Raw genomic sequence first — 21020 nt, 5'->3', positions numbered from 1 at the left:
CTCTCTCACTCACTCTTTCCTGCAGTCTTTTTTCTCTGTCACGCCGAACTTAGCCACCAATGCCAGTGCAGCAGCTGCAGCAGCGGCGGCTACGTTTAACCCATACCTGAGTCCCGTATCGCCAGCACTAATGCCCACTGCTGCTGACATCCTGCCCAGCGCACCAGTCCTGATCGGTGGAAATCCTGCTGCTGTGGCACCTGTAACCTCCACAGCCAACACAGCTGCCCAGAAACTACTGCGCACTGACCGCCTGGAGGTATGACAAGGAGAGAAAGGGCAACATGTCTGTTACCGAGGCAGTTTGTGTCTAATAGCATTAATCAACTGGACTTTATTTTACAAAGCGTGTAACTTTGATGCACCAACTGGTGAATAAAGAGTAGCTCCAAAAGAACAAAATACGAGAAAAAAAAAATAAAACAAAAACGTAAGTACAACATGGAGTTACATTTACTGTAACTTGAGTCATTTACATACCGCCACGAGGAATTCATTCTTCATTCCCATTTTATTCCATTCTAAATATTTACTTTGCACATATTGTGTTATATGAAATTTGATAATTAGATATCTTTCACTGCTTATGTGCTTCATCGGTTGTATGAAGGAGCTCCCTAGATGAGTGGGAAGCCGTTTTGTTATATTAAAATTTCATTTAGACATTCAAAATGAAAATGAAAATGAATTACAAAAATAATCCTCTAAAGAATTTTAGTTTTTTTGCTTCATCTTCGTTTAATCATTTTTGTTATGGCACATCTGTAGCATGGCTGTATTTTGATCATATCAGTCTTGGTGTTTGTCAAACAACAGGAGGGGTTGTGATGTTTTCAGGGATCTCAATAACTGATTATACAGTTTAAAGAAAAAAGCCCTTATGGTGTTCATTAAAAACAAAATGCCTGTGGATGTTGCTGCCCCCTGCTGTACACATACATCTAATGAACAGATCATTTGTCACCTGAACTAAAACCACAACAGTGTTGTCTTTGTGTGTGTGTGTGTGTGTGTGTGTGTTTGCGTTCACACGGGGTGTTCTGTGCCAAGGGCGTAACCAGGAATGAATGATTAATTTCAGGGCGGATGAAGGAATATACTAAATAATAGTAGTAATAACAATAATACATTTTATTTTAAAAAAGCGACACCCAAGTTCACTGAGTTCACCCAAATATAACATGCAAACACAATTCACAAAATACTAAAACACACTATTATTTATTTATATATACATATACATATATATATATATACACACACAATATTATATATATATATATATATATATGCATATATATATATATATATATATATATATATATATATATATATATATATATATATATATATACACACACACACAATATTATACATAAAACACATATTATAATGAAGTATTATGTAACCATGTCACACAGAGAATATGCAAGCCTGAAGAGATGAGTTTTTAAAGAACTTTTGAATCTTGAAATGGATTCACGGTTGCTGATGTGATGGAGAAGTGAATTCCAGAGCTTAGGGGCAATGTGACTAAAGACTCTTCCACCCACGGTGCTAAAGTTCATGTCCGGTATTGCTAGTAGACCTGCTGAGGAGGATCGCAGTAAGCGGGGAGGGGTGTTGTTCGCTAAGAGTTTAGTGAGGTAAGTGGGAGCATGATTATGTAGGGCCTTAAATGTGAGAAGCAGAATTTTGAATTTAATTGGATAAATAGCACAATGTGATCTGTACAATTAAATGGATAAGTGTGACATGCTCATGTATTTTCAGTAGATGTCAGACAGTAGTAGGAGCGGTGATGGCACGGATTGCAGGCACAATCTACCGTCAACCATCGCCGTATTAATAACATTGCCATAAAATACCTTTATGACAGAATAAAACGATATGCTAGTAATAGGGCGAAAAGGCAATCTTATCTTCATATTAATTTTATCAAGTCAGATCTAGACTTCCTTTCCTCGTCATTTCAGTAAAACGATCCCGATTGGTTAATCCTGTTTCTCAATAGAATGTCATTAAGCAAACTTGTTTGACATTTGAAGCAGTTAAATACGGAATTGTAATGATTACTCCGTCAACCTTATATGAACGTCATTATAGCTCAATTTATCATTTATTTAGCTGCGTGTGTGTGTGTGTTTGTGTAGAACTTGTAAGCATGTTTATCTGTGCATGTGTGTACGTTACGTGTGCCTGATCAAATGGACACCATTCTCATGTCTGTCTTAACATACGGTAATGTGTGTGTCAGGTGTGTCGCGAGTACCAGCGTGGTAATTGCTCTCGCGGTGAGACAGACTGCAGATTTGCTCACCCGGCTGACAGCACCATGATAGACTCCAGCGAGAACACCGTCACTGTGTGTATGGACTACATCAAGGGCCGCTGCTCACGGGACAAATGCAAATATTTCCATCCTCCTGCACACCTGCAGGCCAAGATCAAAGCAGCACAGCACCAGGTGAACCAGGCCACAGCCACCGCGGCCATGGTGAGTACAGGACACACGAGCATTCACGTATACACCGGATACACGCGCTGTTCAGTGATAAGTACAGTATGTACATTCATACAGTACGTGTACACTTCCACGCGTCCGGTCCAACCATATACTGTAGAGCAGTGGTTCTTAACCAGGAGAGATCGGAAGGGGGGCCACATGATAGGGGAGGCTTGGGGCTTTAGTTACAAAAGGTTGAGAACCTCTGCTGTAGAGTACACACACATATTGATATGGAACACACAGCTTCAGAGCATGCTCAAATATGGATACTGATATGTTAATGATTATGTTTCATCTCAGGTTGACATGGTTCCTTCATGTCATCATACATGCTTAAGGAGGACAAAAAGGCATGTATGGTGTAATTACAGTGCAAGCAGATGTGATTCATGAGTCATAAATAGGACATCTCTGACACTCTGGCAATAGCTTCATATTTCGTTCCATTTTCCGATCAGGGAATATACTACAATGCAGGTCTTCCCAAACAAAACTGATTAACATCAGGTAATTTTAATCAACAAGGCCAGACTTAGATTCCTCACTATTGTAACTACAACCCTTTCCTATTAGCCTTATTACTGAATAATTCATAGTACTTACTGAATAACATGCTTTAATATCAATGACTGAGTGATTATCTGGGTCTAAACAGTTGCATCCTTTAGAGGTTTCTTCCCAGGTAATTATTAGGACTTATAGTGGCACTCGTGAAGAACCCTCGAGACCTTTATACATGCATGAAAAATTGATTTGGTAAGCGGAATAACCATTATCGTGCTTTTCGCTTTTCATAATAATATTTGCTTACACGAGCAAGATATGACATAATGAACGTAACGGCACTGCAAGTTTTTTATTTAGTTAGTTAGTTAGGGAAACGGCAATATTTTAAATGGACTTGTTTAGTGCATCCATTTAACAGCCTTCAGGATGTAAAAACGTTTAAATGTAGGTTTTCGTATCCATGCTGTAGCTGACTTCATAATTATTATAAGTCTTATTTATGTACGTCTTTCATGTGCCAACCCCATTTCATTCCAAGGGTGTAAAAGCTTTTTATGCGCGCGCGCGAGTGTGTGTGTGTGTGTGTGTGTGTGTGTGTGTGTGTGTGTGTGTGTGTGTGCGTGCGTGTGTGTGTGAACTATGTGAAATATGTGGTTATTTTCTAGCATGTCAGAGATTTTCTTAACAGCTATTTAATGAACATGTTATATATGGATGTATATGTTTATGCCATATCACAGAGATGAATGATCATAAATAAATAAATGTTTCAGGGCACATGCTCTACATTATGTTTCAGGATTCCGTACTACTGCTGCATGGAAGTATTTTGCGGACAGTTTTCAAAAGCTACTGCAAACGGCATTTGCGATTGCGTTTCCTGTTTGCAAACGCATAAACCCCAAATCAAATCCCTTTGCCTTGCACAGTAACCTGCCAGGTGTTGGGGGGTGGGAGTATACTATGGGGTGTGTTTGTATTTGGAAGTGACGTCACTCACAGTCGATGGCCAAGAAGGAAAATGTGCTGTACAGATAATTGTGCCGATGCTTTATTTAAAGATAATGAAGGATAAATCTGTGTAAGGTTTTACTGCAAAATTTATTGTTGCACTTGCGATACACTCCTATTATCAGGCGAGGTGGTTATTCCTTTAACAGTGAATATTGTGCCGAGGATTTGATAAGATGAGGAAGGTGAAGTGATATGCCATTAATTACCCGAGAAAACTCAACACGTGTCCCATCAACATTTTTATCCTCTGTAAATATTTTCACAACTAAGTGGATCCCCAATAAAATATGAAATGAACATAATATTCTTCCAAAATGTACGGAAGCTAGAGGAACTTTGTTCCACTGTATTTGGCAATGCAGAAAGATGAAATTATTTTGGGAAGAGGTAAGAGCCATTATTGAGAAGATTATTTCAAAACAAATTTGACTGGAGCCTAAGCTTTTTCTGTTGGGCTTACACCCAGAAAATAATATTCTTCTCAACGCATGTTTTGTTTAATAAGGTCCTGGATTTATGCAAAACATGCCGGTTATTCCACACGATACATCCCTGAGGTGAAAAGTTGTGTTTGAAAGCCAGCATCCATGAATCTAATGCGCGCTCTTGGAAACTGGATAGTTTTCTGGGCAATTTAGTTACAGTTCAAATTGCATCCCGACGTAAACTTTAAACCGCCGATGCTTTAATTATGGCGACCCCGAGTGACGCCACTTCTGAGTACAAGCACACCTCAAAGTGTTCTCCCAGACCCAACGCTGGATCGACAGGTTTCTGTGCAAGGCATCGGAAATGCAAACGCACAGGGATTTGCGATTCCATTTGAATTTTGCCGAGGAAGTGAAATAACTGCTATTGCTATTTCGATACGACATAACTCGTAAGACACGGGAAATGCAATTGCACATGGACTTTGTGTTTCCGTTTGAAATTTAGCAGAAATTGTACGTTCGTGTAAACGAAAATGCAAACAGTATTACAGTACAGTACACAGTTTGCGTTTTCATTTGAATTAGGTCACAATTTACGCATCCGCAAATAGGAAACGCAATCGCAAATACAGTTTGCAGTTACTTTTGGAAACTGTCCGCAAAATACTCCCATAGCGCTGATTTGATTTTCTTTCATGTTGTGTTAGAAAATACATGTATTGATTCATGCCTATCCACTAGGGGGCAACATTTTGAACATTTTTAACAGAATAGAGCCTGCAATGTGCAGACTAATAGGTTGTTGTATTGTGTAATATCATCCCTATCATTCCAAACTGAGAACTGTAAACATTTACTATTGTTCGAGCCCCTGTTATAATGTAGTTTGTCTAAAGTAGGGTCCAAAGGGTTGAGTGTATTCCCAAAGACTGTTTTTAGTTCATAAGTGTTGCACTTTTTTCAAATTCTAGTTCTCATACTATAACATTAGCAGATATTTTGCGCTAAGATCATAAAGTATGTTCTTATTTCTTAGTCCTTATGAATGTAAAAATGGCACAAATGTATTATTTGTGATTTATACTAAATTATACAAAATATGTCTTAACTGAATCAATATCAGATGCTATCCCTTTAGAGACAACATTATTGATCACGCATACCTGTAGTGAGTAATGAGCTAAACATATGGCATCACGAGAGCTGCCCACTTGCACTTCTGGACCCTGCTGTAGTTTGTACTGTTAATATTGCATTAGATATCTTTTCCTGAATTACGTTAATGTGCATGTTAAGTCCTGATATCCCTTTTGTACACTGCATTCCAAATGATTTGTTTTTTATTTGTTTTTTTTTCTCAACCACCAAAAATGCACTGCTGCCCCATGATGCACCTCTGCTTGCTGTTTATGTTTATGCGCTTGAACCCCATTGGCCCATTGCCATCATGTGCTCGCTGCCTGCTAATTAAGACGGCTGTCAAATCACTGAAGCGACCCCTCGAGGCCACCTTTGACCTGGTACTATGACCTTTCACCTTTTTGGCTTGGCATGTTGCTTTGTTGTAGTGTCTTAACAAGCAATAATTTGCTAGCGTAGACTGTTTCTTAATTGGCTTTATGTTCTCTTCCTATTGCTGTGTTTGTAACATTTAGTGATCAACTGATTGTGGAGAACTGATTATTTGCAAGTAGACGAAATTGCAGACTGGAATTGATTCAAATAAAATAACGTCAAAGTAATCAGAAATCATTGCAAGTATGTAAAGGACACTGGAAAAAAAAAAAGTTTTATTAAAGAACTACCACAATCAGATCATCACATGTAGGCCATTCCTGCAGCGTAAGGACAGGGTCAGACAGACTAAACTATACTGTATAGCTGCTCTTTTGTCTGTGTGTGTGTGTGTGTGTGTGTGTGTGTGTGTGTGTGTGTGTGTGTGTGTATGTGTGTGTGTGTGTGTGTGTGTGTGTGTGTGTGTGTGTGTGCAGTATCTGCATATATCTTCAGTGTCTCTGTATAATGCATGTTAAGTAGCTTTAAAGTGCATGTATAACCAGATAAACTGGGTAACTGGGTAACCAGCTATGTGGTAGCAAAGCTGCTCCACCTGAGCAACAGATATTAATAACTTACGTCTCATATTTCACAGATATCATGGCAAAAGCAGTGCAGCTTTATTTTATTTTAAGTTTATATGCTTCAAGTTTTATTTTATTTTCGTCCTTTTTTTTTCTTTCTTTTTTTTGTCGGCAATACATTGTTTTAGTGCGATGCTTGCTTCATTGGCACTCGCACCAGCCTAGTTGGTGTAGTAATGTTAAAATGGAAGCACAGTATTAATGTAGCTCTATATTGTAGTGTGTATATGCAGTCAGGGATTTGGCACTTTAGTTTCTGCTTGTGGCGTAGTCATGTATAGGCTGCTGCTGCTTGCCTGCTGTTTTGTTTCAGTTTGTTTCTATTTTTTTTTTTCTTTTCAGTTTTTGCGTTGTAATGTGAAGTCCTCTGATGATAACTGTTCTATATTTTTCTCTTTCCTGTCTTTGCCATTCCATCCTCGTTCCTCGTTTTCCCCTCATCCCAAGCAGGGCCTTCCTCATAGCCTAATTCCTCCTTTGCCAAAGAGACCAGCCCTTGAGAAAACCAACGGTGCCACCACCATGTTCAATGCCGGCATGCTGCAGTACCAACAGGCGCTGGCCAACATGCAGTTTCAGCAGCAGTTTATTCCTTCAGGTAGGGACCTGAGCTATACCTGACCCAACCTTTTACCATAAGGCCAGCCAACCTGAGCTGCCAATCATGATTGTAGAGTCTATAAAATCACTCTCAATACTCAATATGAAATGACGCTCACAATAAGATAAGATGAGCCGTATATGAGCTGTTCACCAGGTATAGTTGAGCACACATATACATAAGATATTGCTATAAATATTCATTATATTGATATTATACATAATGCAGTTATTCATATCTAAAGTGTCTAAATGTGACAAATCACCTGAAATGAGCGCTATGGTTTGAGATTAATGTTACAATGAAGACAAGTTTTCAGCAGTGTATTTGGCTGCACAGGGAATTTGAAACATTTAGACTATCGAGTGCTTTGTAGAAGACGCACTACTCTCTCTACAATTTATGATTGCTCATACAGTATGTTCAGTCAGCTCAAGAATTACTGGAAAGTCATCTAACTTTTTAATTGTAATTTGATTTAATTTTTTGGGGGGAAAATTAACTGTTAAGTTTAACATTTTTACCTTATTAACACTTTTTTAACCAATCTTTACCAAGGGTGCCAATAATTCCTGAGCTGACTGTCATATTTGACAGTAATTTATATTCGGATCTACAGTTGGGTGGCCCCCCCCTCCCCCCCATTGAAAGGACAACTAAAGGTCTGATTGTAGATTATCCCACCGAGACACATTGTACTGTAGGTTGATGATCAGTGTTGTAAAGGCTCGTTATTGTCTCCACCCAAACCCTTCATACATCCCTCTCACCTCCCAACTGTAGATCACACATCCCACAACTAATCCGTTTTTTTTTTCTTTTGTGAATGATTCCCTGTAATGTTTTATGTTTTGCCTTCCATTGTTTGTCTCTCTCTTTAATCTAACCAACCTTGTGATGGGCTGATTTGATTCTTCTCCTTTTTTCCAATCCACTTCCTGTTGCAATGCATGATGGGCAGGCTCAATATTGTGCATGACTCCTGCAACAAGTATGGGTAGGTGTTCTAACCTTCCTCCCTTTCGCTGCTCACATGCCAAAACTCTACACGACTCATATTAATGCAAAATCAACACCGTGCACACTGATACAGCTGATACTGATACACCAGTGTGGCTCTGTTAATTTGACGTTGTTCCACAGCCACCAGTTTTCACGCAGGTGGTTGATGATGTGCACTTTCTCTGTAGAGCGAATTTCTCAGTGTGTTGATTTGTGATGTTGCGATCATCGCTAAACTTCTGCACAGTAATGCAGTTTACAGTATATTGAAAAGAATATTTACAGTTAGGGTATGGAAGAAGATTCGGCTGATGATTATCTAAATTTGCATCAATTAAAATTGAGATAAATCATTCGAGGAAGATTTTGTAGCTGTTCTAGGAATCCTAACTCGATGATATATTGGCCACTTTAATAGGAACACCTGTACACCTGCTCATTCATGCAATTATCTGATCAACCAATCATGTAGCACAGGCTCACAAGTTGAAGATTGGAAAAATATCGCCTGGACTTATTCCTATCTTAAACTGTCAGTGAGCCTTATTCCTATCTTAAAATGTCAGTGAGCCTTATTCCTATCTTAAACTGTCACTGAGCCTTATTCTTATCTTAAACTGTCACTGAGCCTTATTCCTATCTTAAAATGTCAGTGAGCCTTATTCTTATCTTAAACTGTCACTGAGCCTTATTCCTATCTTAAACTGTCACTGAGCCTTATTCCTATCTTAAACTGTCACTGAGCCTTATTCTTATCTTAAACTGTCAGTGAGCCTTATTCCTATCTTAAACTGTCACTGACCCTTATTCCTATCTTAAACTGTCACTGAGCCTTATTCCTATCTTAAACTGTCACTGAGCCTTATTCCTATCTTAAACTGTCAGTGAGCCTTATTCCTATCTTAAACTGTCAGTGAGCCTGTGCCGACTGGGGCCTTTTCTTGCTGATTGGACTGGAACCTGATGTGGTCTTCTGCTGTCCATCTCAATGTTTGACATGTCGTGATGCTGTTCTGCTCACCACAATTGTAAAGAGTGGTTATTTGAGACTTCCTGTCAGCTTGAACGAGTCTGGCCATTTTCCTCGGACCTCTCTGACCATCCGCTGCTCACTGGATGTTTTCACACCATTCTGTGTAAACTCAAGACGAAATCCCAGAAATGTGTGAAAATCCCAGAAGATCAGCAGTTTCTGAAATAGTAAAACTGGTACCAGCAGTCAGTTGCTGTTACAGTCAGTCACTGAGGTCACACTTTTCCTCATAATGATGTTTGTTATGAAACTCTTGATCTGTATCTGCACGATGTTATGCATTGTGCTCCTTCCACATGATTGGCTGATTAGATAATTGAATGTTTGAGCAGGTGTTGTTATTAAAGTGGCTGGTGAGTGTACTGTATATCTGAATGTTATATTCACACCCAGTTTTCATTCAAATAAAATGAGGGGCGACTCCAGAATTGTTGGGGGGGGGTTTAATATTTTACATGTAAGACGCATGCAAAGCAGGTACATTTGATATAGATTCTGTATAGTTTTATTTTATGATGAACATGTAGAAATAATTAGTGTGCATTTATTTCTGTGTAACACTGGTTTCAGGATTATTAGCTACCTCATAATTAATATTGGGTTACGCTGTCTCTAGAGGGAATATCAGCACTCTACAGATGCCCTCTATATCATGCATAGATATGCTGGAGATGGGTGTACAGGGATCTTGTACAGCTCACTCCTTTATATTGTCTAGGTTTTCATTAGGGTTCAAATCTCGGAACCTGAGATAGCCACTGCACACACCCTACATATATTTCTGTGGAAATTGAAGTGTAGAACTCATGGAGCATGTTAGCATGTTCTCATATCATATCACAATACACCACTTTACTGCTGGTGATTTAAGTACGTAGTAAAGCTTTCCACCTCTCCGTCCTCACCCCATTTACCTACATACACCTGTTCCTTCCTCACATATGTACACATGTTTCTACACTCCTCTGTATGTGTGCTTATATGATTCTCCCCTCTGAAAAGTACCCATGATGCACGGCGCTTCACCGGCCGCTGTGTCCGCAGCAACCACGTCCGCCACTACTGTTCCCTTCGCATCCGCATCAGCCAATCAGGTTTGCTCCCTTTATAGCTCTCTCTCTCACTCTATTTGTCCACGTCCCTCGTTCTCTCTCACTGTTTACAAGCCACTTTTTTGGGGGGTAAGGGGATGTTCTGCTTCTTGTCCTTCTTGACACTCATTTTATTCACAGAGTAAAGCAATTTTCTGACCACCAAATAGCCCTTATTCAAGAAAGGTTGGGAAAAAAGTTGATCACGGTTATAAAAGACTGTAAATGACAGATGAATGATATCATCCATGATGTTAATGGCACTTGTGTTTTCTGGTAATGATTGAAGATGCAGTGCTGTTTTCTGCTGAAACAGCATTTTAACGATGTTCTTGTCTCTTCTCTTTGAGGACTCTTCTCTATCAAAGCTGACTACCAACGAATACATGCAATTGGTATGTATAAAGTAGTTGTTGTTTTTAGTGAAAAAAAAAAAGATCCTATTAGCTGCAATGTCGAGCTTTTACATTAATTACTGTAATCCAGTTATCCTCATATTTTTTATATCTTTCTATTATTTTCACATACACCATTATTTATTATTTCATTTATTTATATATCACCACATATTTAATCAATGTACAGTATTAACTATATAAACGGCAAAGTCTTTAAGCTGTCCTCACTTACTTTCACTGCCAGTTACACTTTTCAGTAGAGCTGTGTGTGTTGGACTTTTTTTTTATCCTGCACTTACTATTTTGTTTGTACCCATCGCTGACATTTTCATATGAATCTAGATGGTTCTATTTCCCAAATTATAAACCTATTAGTAATGTTATCCACAGCACCCCCTAAACAGGATAAAGCAGTTACTGAAAATGAATGTGTTAAAATCATCGCATGACTAATGTGCTGAATCCAGTAGGATCCCATGTTAATCACCGTGGCCTTTTTTTGTCCCGTGAGCTTCATATCTGTCCTCCTGATCCCACCTACAACACCGCCTTCTCACACAATCTTTTTTTTGTCCCTTGGGATCCCAGTTCTGATGCATACCTCTACATTCAGTCCATAAAGATCATTTTCTGTTGATTTGGACTAAATGTTTTGGTAGAATGAACTGGTAGTATTGTATGATGTGGAAAGATTCATACATGATTTAATTCCTACAGAATATCCGAATACTAACAGAAGTCCCAAGTCTCATTATGGAGTAGCACATTTCACTGGCCAAGTCAACAAACTTAAAGAGTCTAATGTTCATGGGAAACTTTTTCTTCCCTTGTTTTTGTTAAAGCTTGTTCTACTCTTATTTTCATCTTAATTTGGCATTTGATGACTCAATGCTCAATGTTATTCCTTTCCTTATTTAAGTTTTCATAGTACTATGAGTAATTAAGGCTGATATGAAAACATATATGTTCCTACATTCAATATTTCGTGGTGATGATGATGTCTTTGTTTTGTTCTTAGATTCCAATAATATCTGCAGAACATCTGACTAGCCACAAGTATTTGACTCAAATGTAGCCAGAGGCCAAACCAGTAAGTGTCTTTTAGTTCCTATTTCTAAACAATTCCCTTTTGTCTTTTCAATTTATCTACTATTACTGTAGCTCTGCCAACAGTTTTACTGAACTTGTGAAATCACTGTACAGGCATTGTTGGGTCATGTTTAGAAATATTACTTAAAATGACCAAAAAAAGACCAAAGTGAAACCTGCACTGGATTCTGTGTAAGTGAATGATGATGTTATTTCTTTTCTTTTCAGATCAAACGAATCTGCCCATGTTACCAAGGACAGACACAAACAGTTTAACTGCGACAAATATCCACATTTCATTCACATCATTAGAGCCCTTGGGGTATCTTTAGTTCAGTGATATAATATTTAAAGGACTAGTCCATGACATACCAATATGCAGAAACATGCAGTGCCCTTAGAAGTGATGTGGAACGGAAAGAAATTGATGTACATAAGATGGGTTCATACATTTAGAAACACTTCGCTAGAAATAGTCTGTTAGTACCAAGTCTAGTTAGTACCAACAGATGTGATAACAATAGACCAAAATTATTATTATTATTTTTTAAATTACCTCCATTAGGTATTTAATTGATGTTATTTGTCAGTAACACTTTACCAAGGGTTAGAATTGTAGAGCTGGTGTTTAAGCTGAAGAGTAGATACTGAACACCATGGCACTGAAATTTCGTCCCAAACGATCATACTATAACAGCTATAGTAATCAATTGTCAGGTCTTTTTTTTTCCTTTATAGTGAGTAAAGTGGTAAGACCACTCTAAATTTTGTGCTCGGGTGTGATGGGAACATCCAAAGTGAAAAACAGGTGTTTATTCAGACAGAACAGAGAGAGAGAGAGAGAGAGAAGTGGGTCTGTGTTGCGTGCCTGTTAAACCAGGTACAGTTCACCTTCCAGTCTTAATGAGCGTACATTCATTAGCCATGTTAGTTTGGACAAGCCTACATCAGTGAATTGTAACACATCATGCCATGTCCAGTGCTTAAATGCCAATGCTTCTTCATTTATATGCAACTATAAATAATTAGCATTGGTTTTAATAGTCAAACGTTCAGTTGTAGATGAACTGAGAAGCGTTAACTGTAACATCAGGTGAAGCGTTACTGATTTGACAAGGGTGGTTTACAAAAAAAAAAAATGTGAAAATGCACCTTAAATTTAAAGATAATTACAATTCTTCATGGCACAATACATCCAGTGAAATGCAAGTGGGGTTTTTTTTTGTTTCTGCTGCATTAAAAGTGCAGATTTGCAGAGGAAGGATCAGGATTAAAGAAGACTAATGAATGTTTTTATGTAAAACCAGAATAATCCTTCTGACCTTTTAAAGCACATCTTAGCTTTAAATCAAGCTTCAAAATATATATATACAGTAGGCTATAAATGGAAAGTGTTATATCGACAGTGTTATTCTGTTTACCAGAGATTGTTTTTATACATAATTTCATGTCTACTTTTTTTTTTTCTAATGAATTTTTATCGTTATTCGTTTGTAATGCTCTCGATGGCTTTTCCATTTAGCCTTAGATAGGCCTTTTTTCGACTTGCATGAAAACAGGGTTGCCTTTCCTTCCTGTTGCCATATATAGAGATTTTTATTGCCTTGAATGATGGAGTGGCTTTTTGTTCATGAAACGGAGAATGGGTATCGGTGATCACCGCATGTCTTTACATTGTCAAAGTAACTCAGACTCTTAGAGCATGACGTGAAGAGACTGTTTCCAGTCACGCAGCAGAGCGTAAACGAGGGCGCTGCTTGAACCTGATGGTCAGCTTAGTTTTGATTTGTTTTGTATATGGGAAGACCAGATATGTATTTGTTTCAGGTTTTCTTTTGTATGGGTTTGGTGCCATTTGAGGTGTATGTTTATGATTCCTGATCTCAAACAGCTTTTAGCCTATGTACAGCAACAACAACAAAAAAATATAGAAAAGAGAGAGAGAGATGATAATGTTGAACATTCTGTTAAGTCGTGCCAAAGTGATTTTTCTCATAGTTTTCATGGGTTTAATGGTCTATACTAGTAGTGAGTGGTGAATGGTCATGGTATGATCAAGGCCAGACCTAGTTAAGAGAAAGATAAATGAAGCTACTTCGTATTTTCTGGTGTAATTTCAGTGCGTAGTGAGACTGAAATGTTCAGAAATGTTCTGACTCCCAGTTGGTGTTAGATCTAGATCAGTGGAGCCTATATGTCTTAAGTCTATTTTTGGTGTACAGAGAGATATATCATTCAGGGTTGGGGTCAATTCAATTTACAAGGTTAATGAAATGATTTATGAAAGACTATTTAAAATATGTTAGTAAATGTTGTAAAGTTTAATTCAACTCGTTGGCTGTGGCAATGGAACGAACCGAAATGGGATTGAGCCCAACTCTGGTGCTGTTGCTGTTTCTTCACTGAGGCCTTAGATTTCAGTTAGTGTTTTTCAGTCTTCAGTCATTTTTATTGTTTATGCATATTTTATATTTTTATTAATCATTTTAACACATACTGCTCAGTTGTTTACTTCACCAGCTTAGATAAAATCATATTGCTACATGCTGCATGTTTACTTTGTGGAATTTACTTATTTTGTATTTGGTAATATTTGGTTTTAGACTTGTATTCTTGCTTTCTGGACTTGTAAATGCGTTTCGTCTCCCATGTCGCCCCCCTCCCTCCCTCCCTCCGTCTCCATCTCCATCTCCATCATTGTTATTTAGTTTTTGTTGTACATTTTACTCTTTTTTTTTTTTTTGATTAATGGTCGAATGTTTTGACGTTTTTTTTTTATATTGATTGTCTTTTGTTTTGATATTGCTTTTGAAAAATAGTTGAGTTGAAATGAACCAGTATGACATTTCTTAATTTAACCAGTTTAATTTGTGCATAACAAATCGAGAACTCTTTTTAGTTTACTTATGGAGCATATATGGAGAGTAAAAAAAATTTTTCTATTGTATCCATGTTAAAACATAAAATTGTATTTTGATATTTAAAAAAAAAAAAAACATCCCTGAATGTCAGGCCAAAAATATATATATACATATACATATATATATATAATATTGAATATTTAGATGACGAAGCTGATGGTGATGATAAGAGAATACGTTGTAGGGACTTTGGCTGCAAGTGAGAGAGCCATGACCCGAGGGACAAAGGTCGAATTTTGCACTTGTGTATATAGTCAATATAAAACAAGGAAAAGAAAACATGTATAATATGGAGATCTTATTTTGAATAATAAAAGATTCTATGAGACAATTTGTTAGGATAATTTAAGGAATATAAAGTAATAGACCAGCTAACTGAATTTGCTTGCAGAAGTGGCTCAGCTCCTTTTATTATTACTTCAGATCATTGCTTAAAATAATGAAAAAGCTAAGCATCGCTCCGCCTTAATCATGTGTGCTGCCTATCATTCAAACCTCAGTGCTGACATTTTGGCAAGTTTTTTCTTCACTTGTCTGGCATGCAGTAAAATCAGACACTGTTTTTCTGTGAAAAATTTACCAAAGGAGAGTATAATGAGGTAAAACCATTGGACTGTAATCGATTCCAAAAACTGAAGATTTGTTTTTGATTATTGGCACATTTATCAGACTGATTGTCTTAAATTAATGGAGAGAAATTACGCTTGCTGCGTCCCAATTTGCTTACTAAATAGTATCTGAGATTAGAATTAGTGTGTCCCAAATGGTAGTATGTTGAAATGATGATCCCAAAGGTTACCCAGATGGTCTATTATTTCCGGTAGATTTTTGAAGTGTGGATCCGTGGACACTTTTTCAGGTAATATTGCCCATAACTCGTTTGTTTATTTACGGTGAAAGTGTGTGTAACTAGGTAACATGACATGTTAGTGCGTTTCCCAGTACCTGCACACTCTTTTCTGCACACTCAAAAGTATGTACTTTTTCTTCACAAAAAAGAGCGTATACTTTTAGTGCATAGTATAAGTAGGCGAACTGAGGCGCAGCAACTTTGTTAAATTTCTGATAGAAAGACTCCAGAGTGTCTTACAACATTTATTGCCTGTCAAACATGAGGACTGTTTCCAAAATGTCTCATGTACCCTTATTAGAAAATCTCTAAGAATTTTTACTTGGGCCTGAATGTTGTTAGCTGCATGTAGAGATTTAACATGATCAAATCCACCTTTTAGATAAGTAGTTATGTCACTAAGTTCTCACAATACTGCAGTTCCCATTAGAAAATATCATTCGAGAATAGTGACAATTCCCAGCATACGTTAAGTGACACACATTTACTCAAATCTATTAGGGTAAATGTGTTTAACACAGTAAACTAATGATTTCAAATGATCAGACATGCTAGAGTAAGCCTTACACGCCATTTGACGCGCACACACACACACAAACACACACACACACACAGGGCGTGTGTGGAATAAGGCAAATGTGCCTTCAGCAGGAAAAGGTCACCCACCAAAACAAAGGAAACACAATGAATGTAAAACTTCTGATCTCCATTTGAGGTTTTGACTCACTTACCGCTGCTGCACAAGTGCTAATAAACCAAAGCATCACTTTCCTCCGAACAGACATAAGGCACAGCTCTGCTCTGCGTCTGCCACAGTGAAACCGCCGGGGTCCCTACCTGCTGAAAGCACCTGCTTTAATGAACGTTTCACACTCACCATGTAATCTCACACCCACTCTTTGCTTACAGTTGCTAAGATCTTGTACTATGTTTTAAAAAAATGTTTTATGCACATATTATTGTTTTATTTGACTTTATTGCTGTTATGAATGAAAAAAAAAGAAATAAATAAAAACCAAAATGGATTTCAACTGAAAAATCAGTTTTTACTTATTGTGTTTTTCTATTCATTAATATTACTCGAGTATTCTGAAGAGGAAGCAGCAAGATGACAATCAATAGAGCACCTCTCTCTCCCTCTCTCTCTCCCTCTCTCTCCCTCTCTCTCTCCCTCTCTCTCCCTCTCCCCCCCCCGTGTCTCTCTCTCCCTCTCTCTCTCCCTCTGTCTCTCCCTCTCTCTCTCCCTCTCTCTCTCTCTCTCTTTCTCTCTCTCTCTCTCTGTCCCTCTGTCTCTCTCTCTCTCTCTCTCTCCGTCTCTCTCTCTCACACTCTGTCTCTCTCTCTCTTTCTCACTCTTGTGCTCTCTGTCTTGCACTCTGTCTCTCTGTTTCTCTGTCTCTCTTTGTCTTTCATACATTCAAAATATGGTCTATTTTGATATACAGTTCAGTGCAAAAGTTTGCATCACTTTAGTTCATCATGTTACTTTGTTATCACTGTATATGTTAATACAATAATACAGTTCATTACGAATGAAATGATCAAACTGAACCATTCAGAAGTCTTCATCTCCCTTTCTGAATGTGTGGTCTACATTTTCGCTAGTAGCGTTCCCTGTCCTCCTTGACTGGTTCAATATCATGCACAAACCAGTTATCTTCTTCAAATCAATCCATGCATTTTCTATTCAAATCAGGTTTCTTGATCTGGAAGGCCATGGCTCACTTTTTAAACTGTTTTCTGTCGACTTTGCCTTGTTTGGATCACAGGATCCACCCACACTTCATTCCTATTTTCCTATTTTCCTGGCTAATAAGAGGCTCTTCTCTGGGATCAAGCATCACTTCTTCTTCCCACCTTTTGCAGAGATCCAGTCCTTGATGGTGAACACGAGTCTCCAAAAACATGAGCGCCTCCATCATGCTTGACTGTATAAATGGCACTCTTCTCTTTAATGTTCTTTTTTCTCCACACATAATATGACCAAACAACTCAACTTTTAATGCATTAGACCAAAAATGATAGCTCCTGGTTTGTTGATGTGTTTATTTGCATATTCCGACCATGCTGTCTTGTGTCTAAGTTTCAGTAGCGTACTGCATGCTTTTCTCCTAAACATTTCAGACGCGTGTGCTTCCCTGTGGAGACGTCGATGTATTCCACTTCCTTCCAAGGACTTTCTAACATCTACTGTTGTTTGTTTTGCATTTTTGCAAATGTCTCTAATAATTTTAATGGCAGTTTTTTTTTTCTGTTATATTTCTTGGTCTTGGTGGTAGCTTCGGTTGCAATTTTAACTGAATCTATAACACTTTGATATCTTTTTATATCCTTCACCAGCTCTACTCATATAAAGATGAGTATTTTCTGTTTTAGGTTCTTTAAGCTGCTTACTGATCCTGCTGTGCAAAAGATTCCTAGAACATAATGTCTTATTTGCCTATAAGAATAATATTTATTTGCTATTTAACTCATGTCACTTTTGCTTAAATGAACTAGGGAATGTTTAAAGGGGAGCAAACTTTCAAGCAGTACATAAAATAGAACTTCTGACTTAGACCATTGCTTTATCATGTAGGCAATGTAGCTAGACGTTTTAATAGGAAACATTCATTTTATTTATTGCCCAGAAACCACAAAGGATGCAAAAGTTTTTGTCATGGTGGTTTTAATGAAGCTGTTTTTCTATATCAATTCCAGCTTTAATATTACTGCTTCAGTGGAAGGAGGATACGGGCTGAATTGTCCTGTGTACATATGCAGTTAGGGGTTTTATTGTTTTTATTTTATTTGTTTATTATAAAGAATTCATTATATAAGACTAAGAGAATTAGGTTTTTTGAAATGTACCTAGATATCATGTGGGCATTCAATTTGCTTTATTTTCAAATTTGTCATATAAGCTACACTGTTGCTTGAAAGTTTGTGAACCCTTTATAATGTTCTATATATCTGCATAAATTTGACCTAAAACATCATTAGATTTTCACACAAGCCATAAAATCAGATGAAGAGAACCCAATGAAACAACTGAGACAAAACATTTTTACTTGGTCACTTATTTATTGAGGGAAATTTTCCAATATTACATATCTGTGAGTGGCAAAAGTATGTGAACCTCTAGGATTAGCTGTTAATTTGAAGGTGAAATTAGAGTCAGATGTTTTCTATCAATGGGATGACACTCAGGTCTGAGTGAGCGACCTGTTTTATTTAAAGAACAGGGATCTATCAGAGTCTGATCTTCAAAACACATGTTTGTGGACATGTATCATGGCAAACAAAGGAGATTTCTGAGGACATCAGAAAAAGAGTTGTTGCTCATCAGGCTGGAAAAGGTAACCATCTGTAAAGTGTTTGGACTCCACCAACACACAGTCAGACAGATTGTGTGCAAGTGGAGGAAATTCAAGAACTTTGTTACCTTGAATGAAATGAAACCAAATAAGTAGCAATAAAATCTTTGAGAATTTTATGCAGCCACATGGCATTCCTAGTTTGGGAACCAAAGGTCCACATTATGCAAATTTTACAGTAAAATCTTCCACAAAACAAAACAGTAATTCGTCACAAAACATTTTCATGGGTAACGTGTGAAGACAAAAATATAACATGTAAGAAGAGGGTTTGGCCTGTAGAGGGCAGATGCATGACACTGAACTATAAGATATCTGAAGCTTGGAATTGTACAGAATTTAGGAAAAAGGGAAAGAACCCGGTCCTTTTTTAATTCCATTTTCACATGATCATGTCTCACTCACAAAATTGTTTATATTTAGAATATATATATATATATATATATATATATATATATATATATATATATATATATATATATATATATATATATATATACACATATGTTTATATTTTAGATTCAGTGCCTTACATAAGAGTTCACAATATAGTATCTGCAATGTAGTTTGCAAAATGTTTTACAAATATAAAATGTAAAGGTTGTGATTACATAAATATCCTTACCCATTGTTTTGGAATACCTAAATCAATTCTGGTGCAACCAATTGCCATCAGAAGTAACATAATGAGTTGAATGAAGTACACTTTGTGTGATTAAAGTGTCACATGATCTGGATATAACATCTGGCAGAGCACCCTTAACATCTGGCATAGCACCAATTAAATGTCCAAAGCGTATTAAAGAATATTACACAATCACATCTCTACACTACGCCAACCATTAAAAGTCAGTGATCTATTATGGAGGACATTATTTAGACAAGCAACCAAGAGGCCAAGGGTAACTCTGAAAGAGCTGGAGAGATCCACATCTCAGATGAGAGAAACTGGTCAAATGACAACTATCACCCTGGCACTTCATGAGACCAGCTTTATGAAAGAGAAAAAAAAACAATTATTGATTAAAAAACCCATATGAAATTCTGAAGTTTCCCAATAGACATGTTAGATAATCAGCAAACATGGAAAATATTATTTGTCTGATGACTCCAAAATGTAATGATGTAATGTACATTGCAATTGCAACATTGTAATGAAACCCAAAGCCATTCATCACCCATCAACACTATAAAGCATGGTAGTGGTCGCATCATGTCATGGGAATGCTTTTCATCAGTAGGGTGATGGGAAACTGGTCGGGGATAAGGGCAAGATGGATGGAGTCAAATCCTACAAGAAAACCTGAGATTGGGACAGAAATTCACCTTTCAGCAGGATAACGACCGTAAACATACGGCTAATGCTACTACAGAACTCCAAAAACCTGAACTAAATCTGTGGCAATTTGCTGTTCACCAGTGGTGATCAACAGTATCCAGTCTGACAGAGCCTAAGCAATTTAACCACAAGGAATGGACAGAAAAATCAGCATCCAGATATTAAAAAGCTGTTAGAGACAGATCCCAGAAGACTTGCAGTTGTAATTGCAGATTCTACAAGTATTGACCCAGGGGTGAATACTTTTGCAATTCTTATGTCTTTTTTGTTTAATTAACCTTTGTGTCACAATTAAAAAATAATGCACCAGGTTAGACATGTGAAAATCACATGGTGAAAATCCCGATCGAGTCCATGTCAACCGAAATTTGTAACAGTACAAAATGTGTGAGGTGAAAACTTATGCACAGCAATATATATTTACCCTGTATAAACTCCACAAGAAAATACATTCGCCATGTGTCGATTCTTTCCTAATACATAGTTACGCCTCCCCTCTCCTTAATAACAGCGCCAATCCTGTCAGATAACCATGTCCTGTTAACTCTGGTCTGCTCTGCCACTGATTGGGTGTACAATTCAGCTAGAGTTTGTACTGTTATTTTAGTGTTTGACCTGCTGTTCCAAATAATCCCAAATAAGTTTTCTGTGGAATTGATTTTGCAGGCTATTTAAAGTGTCCCTGTGTCCCAGCATGAAATGGTCCTACGCATCATATAGTTATCATCCTGGAATACA

At 37.4% G+C, this 21020-nt stretch overlaps 1 protein-coding gene across 18 annotated transcripts in view; it reads left to right on the top strand.

Annotated features, from left to right (window-relative positions):
* The window catches only part of mbnl1 (muscleblind-like splicing regulator 1), a 74578-nt gene extending 59173 nt beyond the window's left edge, over positions 1-15405 (top strand). For 9 of the 18 annotated variants that reach the window (XM_053652220.1, XM_053652208.1, XM_053652207.1 and 6 more), the window contains 9 exons: positions 26-259; positions 2258-2497; positions 5934-5981; positions 7050-7200; positions 8165-8200; positions 10241-10332; positions 10680-10724; positions 11746-11817; positions 12045-15405. In XM_053652220.1, coding sequence (XP_053508195.1) covers positions 26-259; positions 2258-2497; positions 5934-5981; positions 7050-7200; positions 8165-8200; positions 10241-10332; positions 10680-10724; positions 11746-11802 — 903 coding nt within the window. In that variant the 3' untranslated portion in view covers positions 11803-11817; positions 12045-15405. The remainder of the gene's footprint in view (positions 1-25; positions 260-2257; positions 2498-5933; positions 5982-7049; positions 7201-8164; positions 8201-10240; positions 10333-10679; positions 10725-11745; positions 11818-12044) is intronic. The other 9 variants (XM_053652212.1, XM_053652211.1, XM_053652214.1 and 6 more) reach the window with 9 other exon arrangements.
* Positions 15406-21020: the final 5615 nt, after the last annotated feature.

This window comes from Ictalurus furcatus, chromosome 20, assembly GCF_023375685.1.
Source record: "Ictalurus furcatus strain D&B chromosome 20, Billie_1.0, whole genome shotgun sequence".
In the NCBI taxonomy this organism is placed as follows: domain Eukaryota; kingdom Metazoa; phylum Chordata; class Actinopteri; order Siluriformes; family Ictaluridae; genus Ictalurus; species Ictalurus furcatus.
This window is presented reverse-complemented; position numbering and strand designations above follow the sequence as displayed.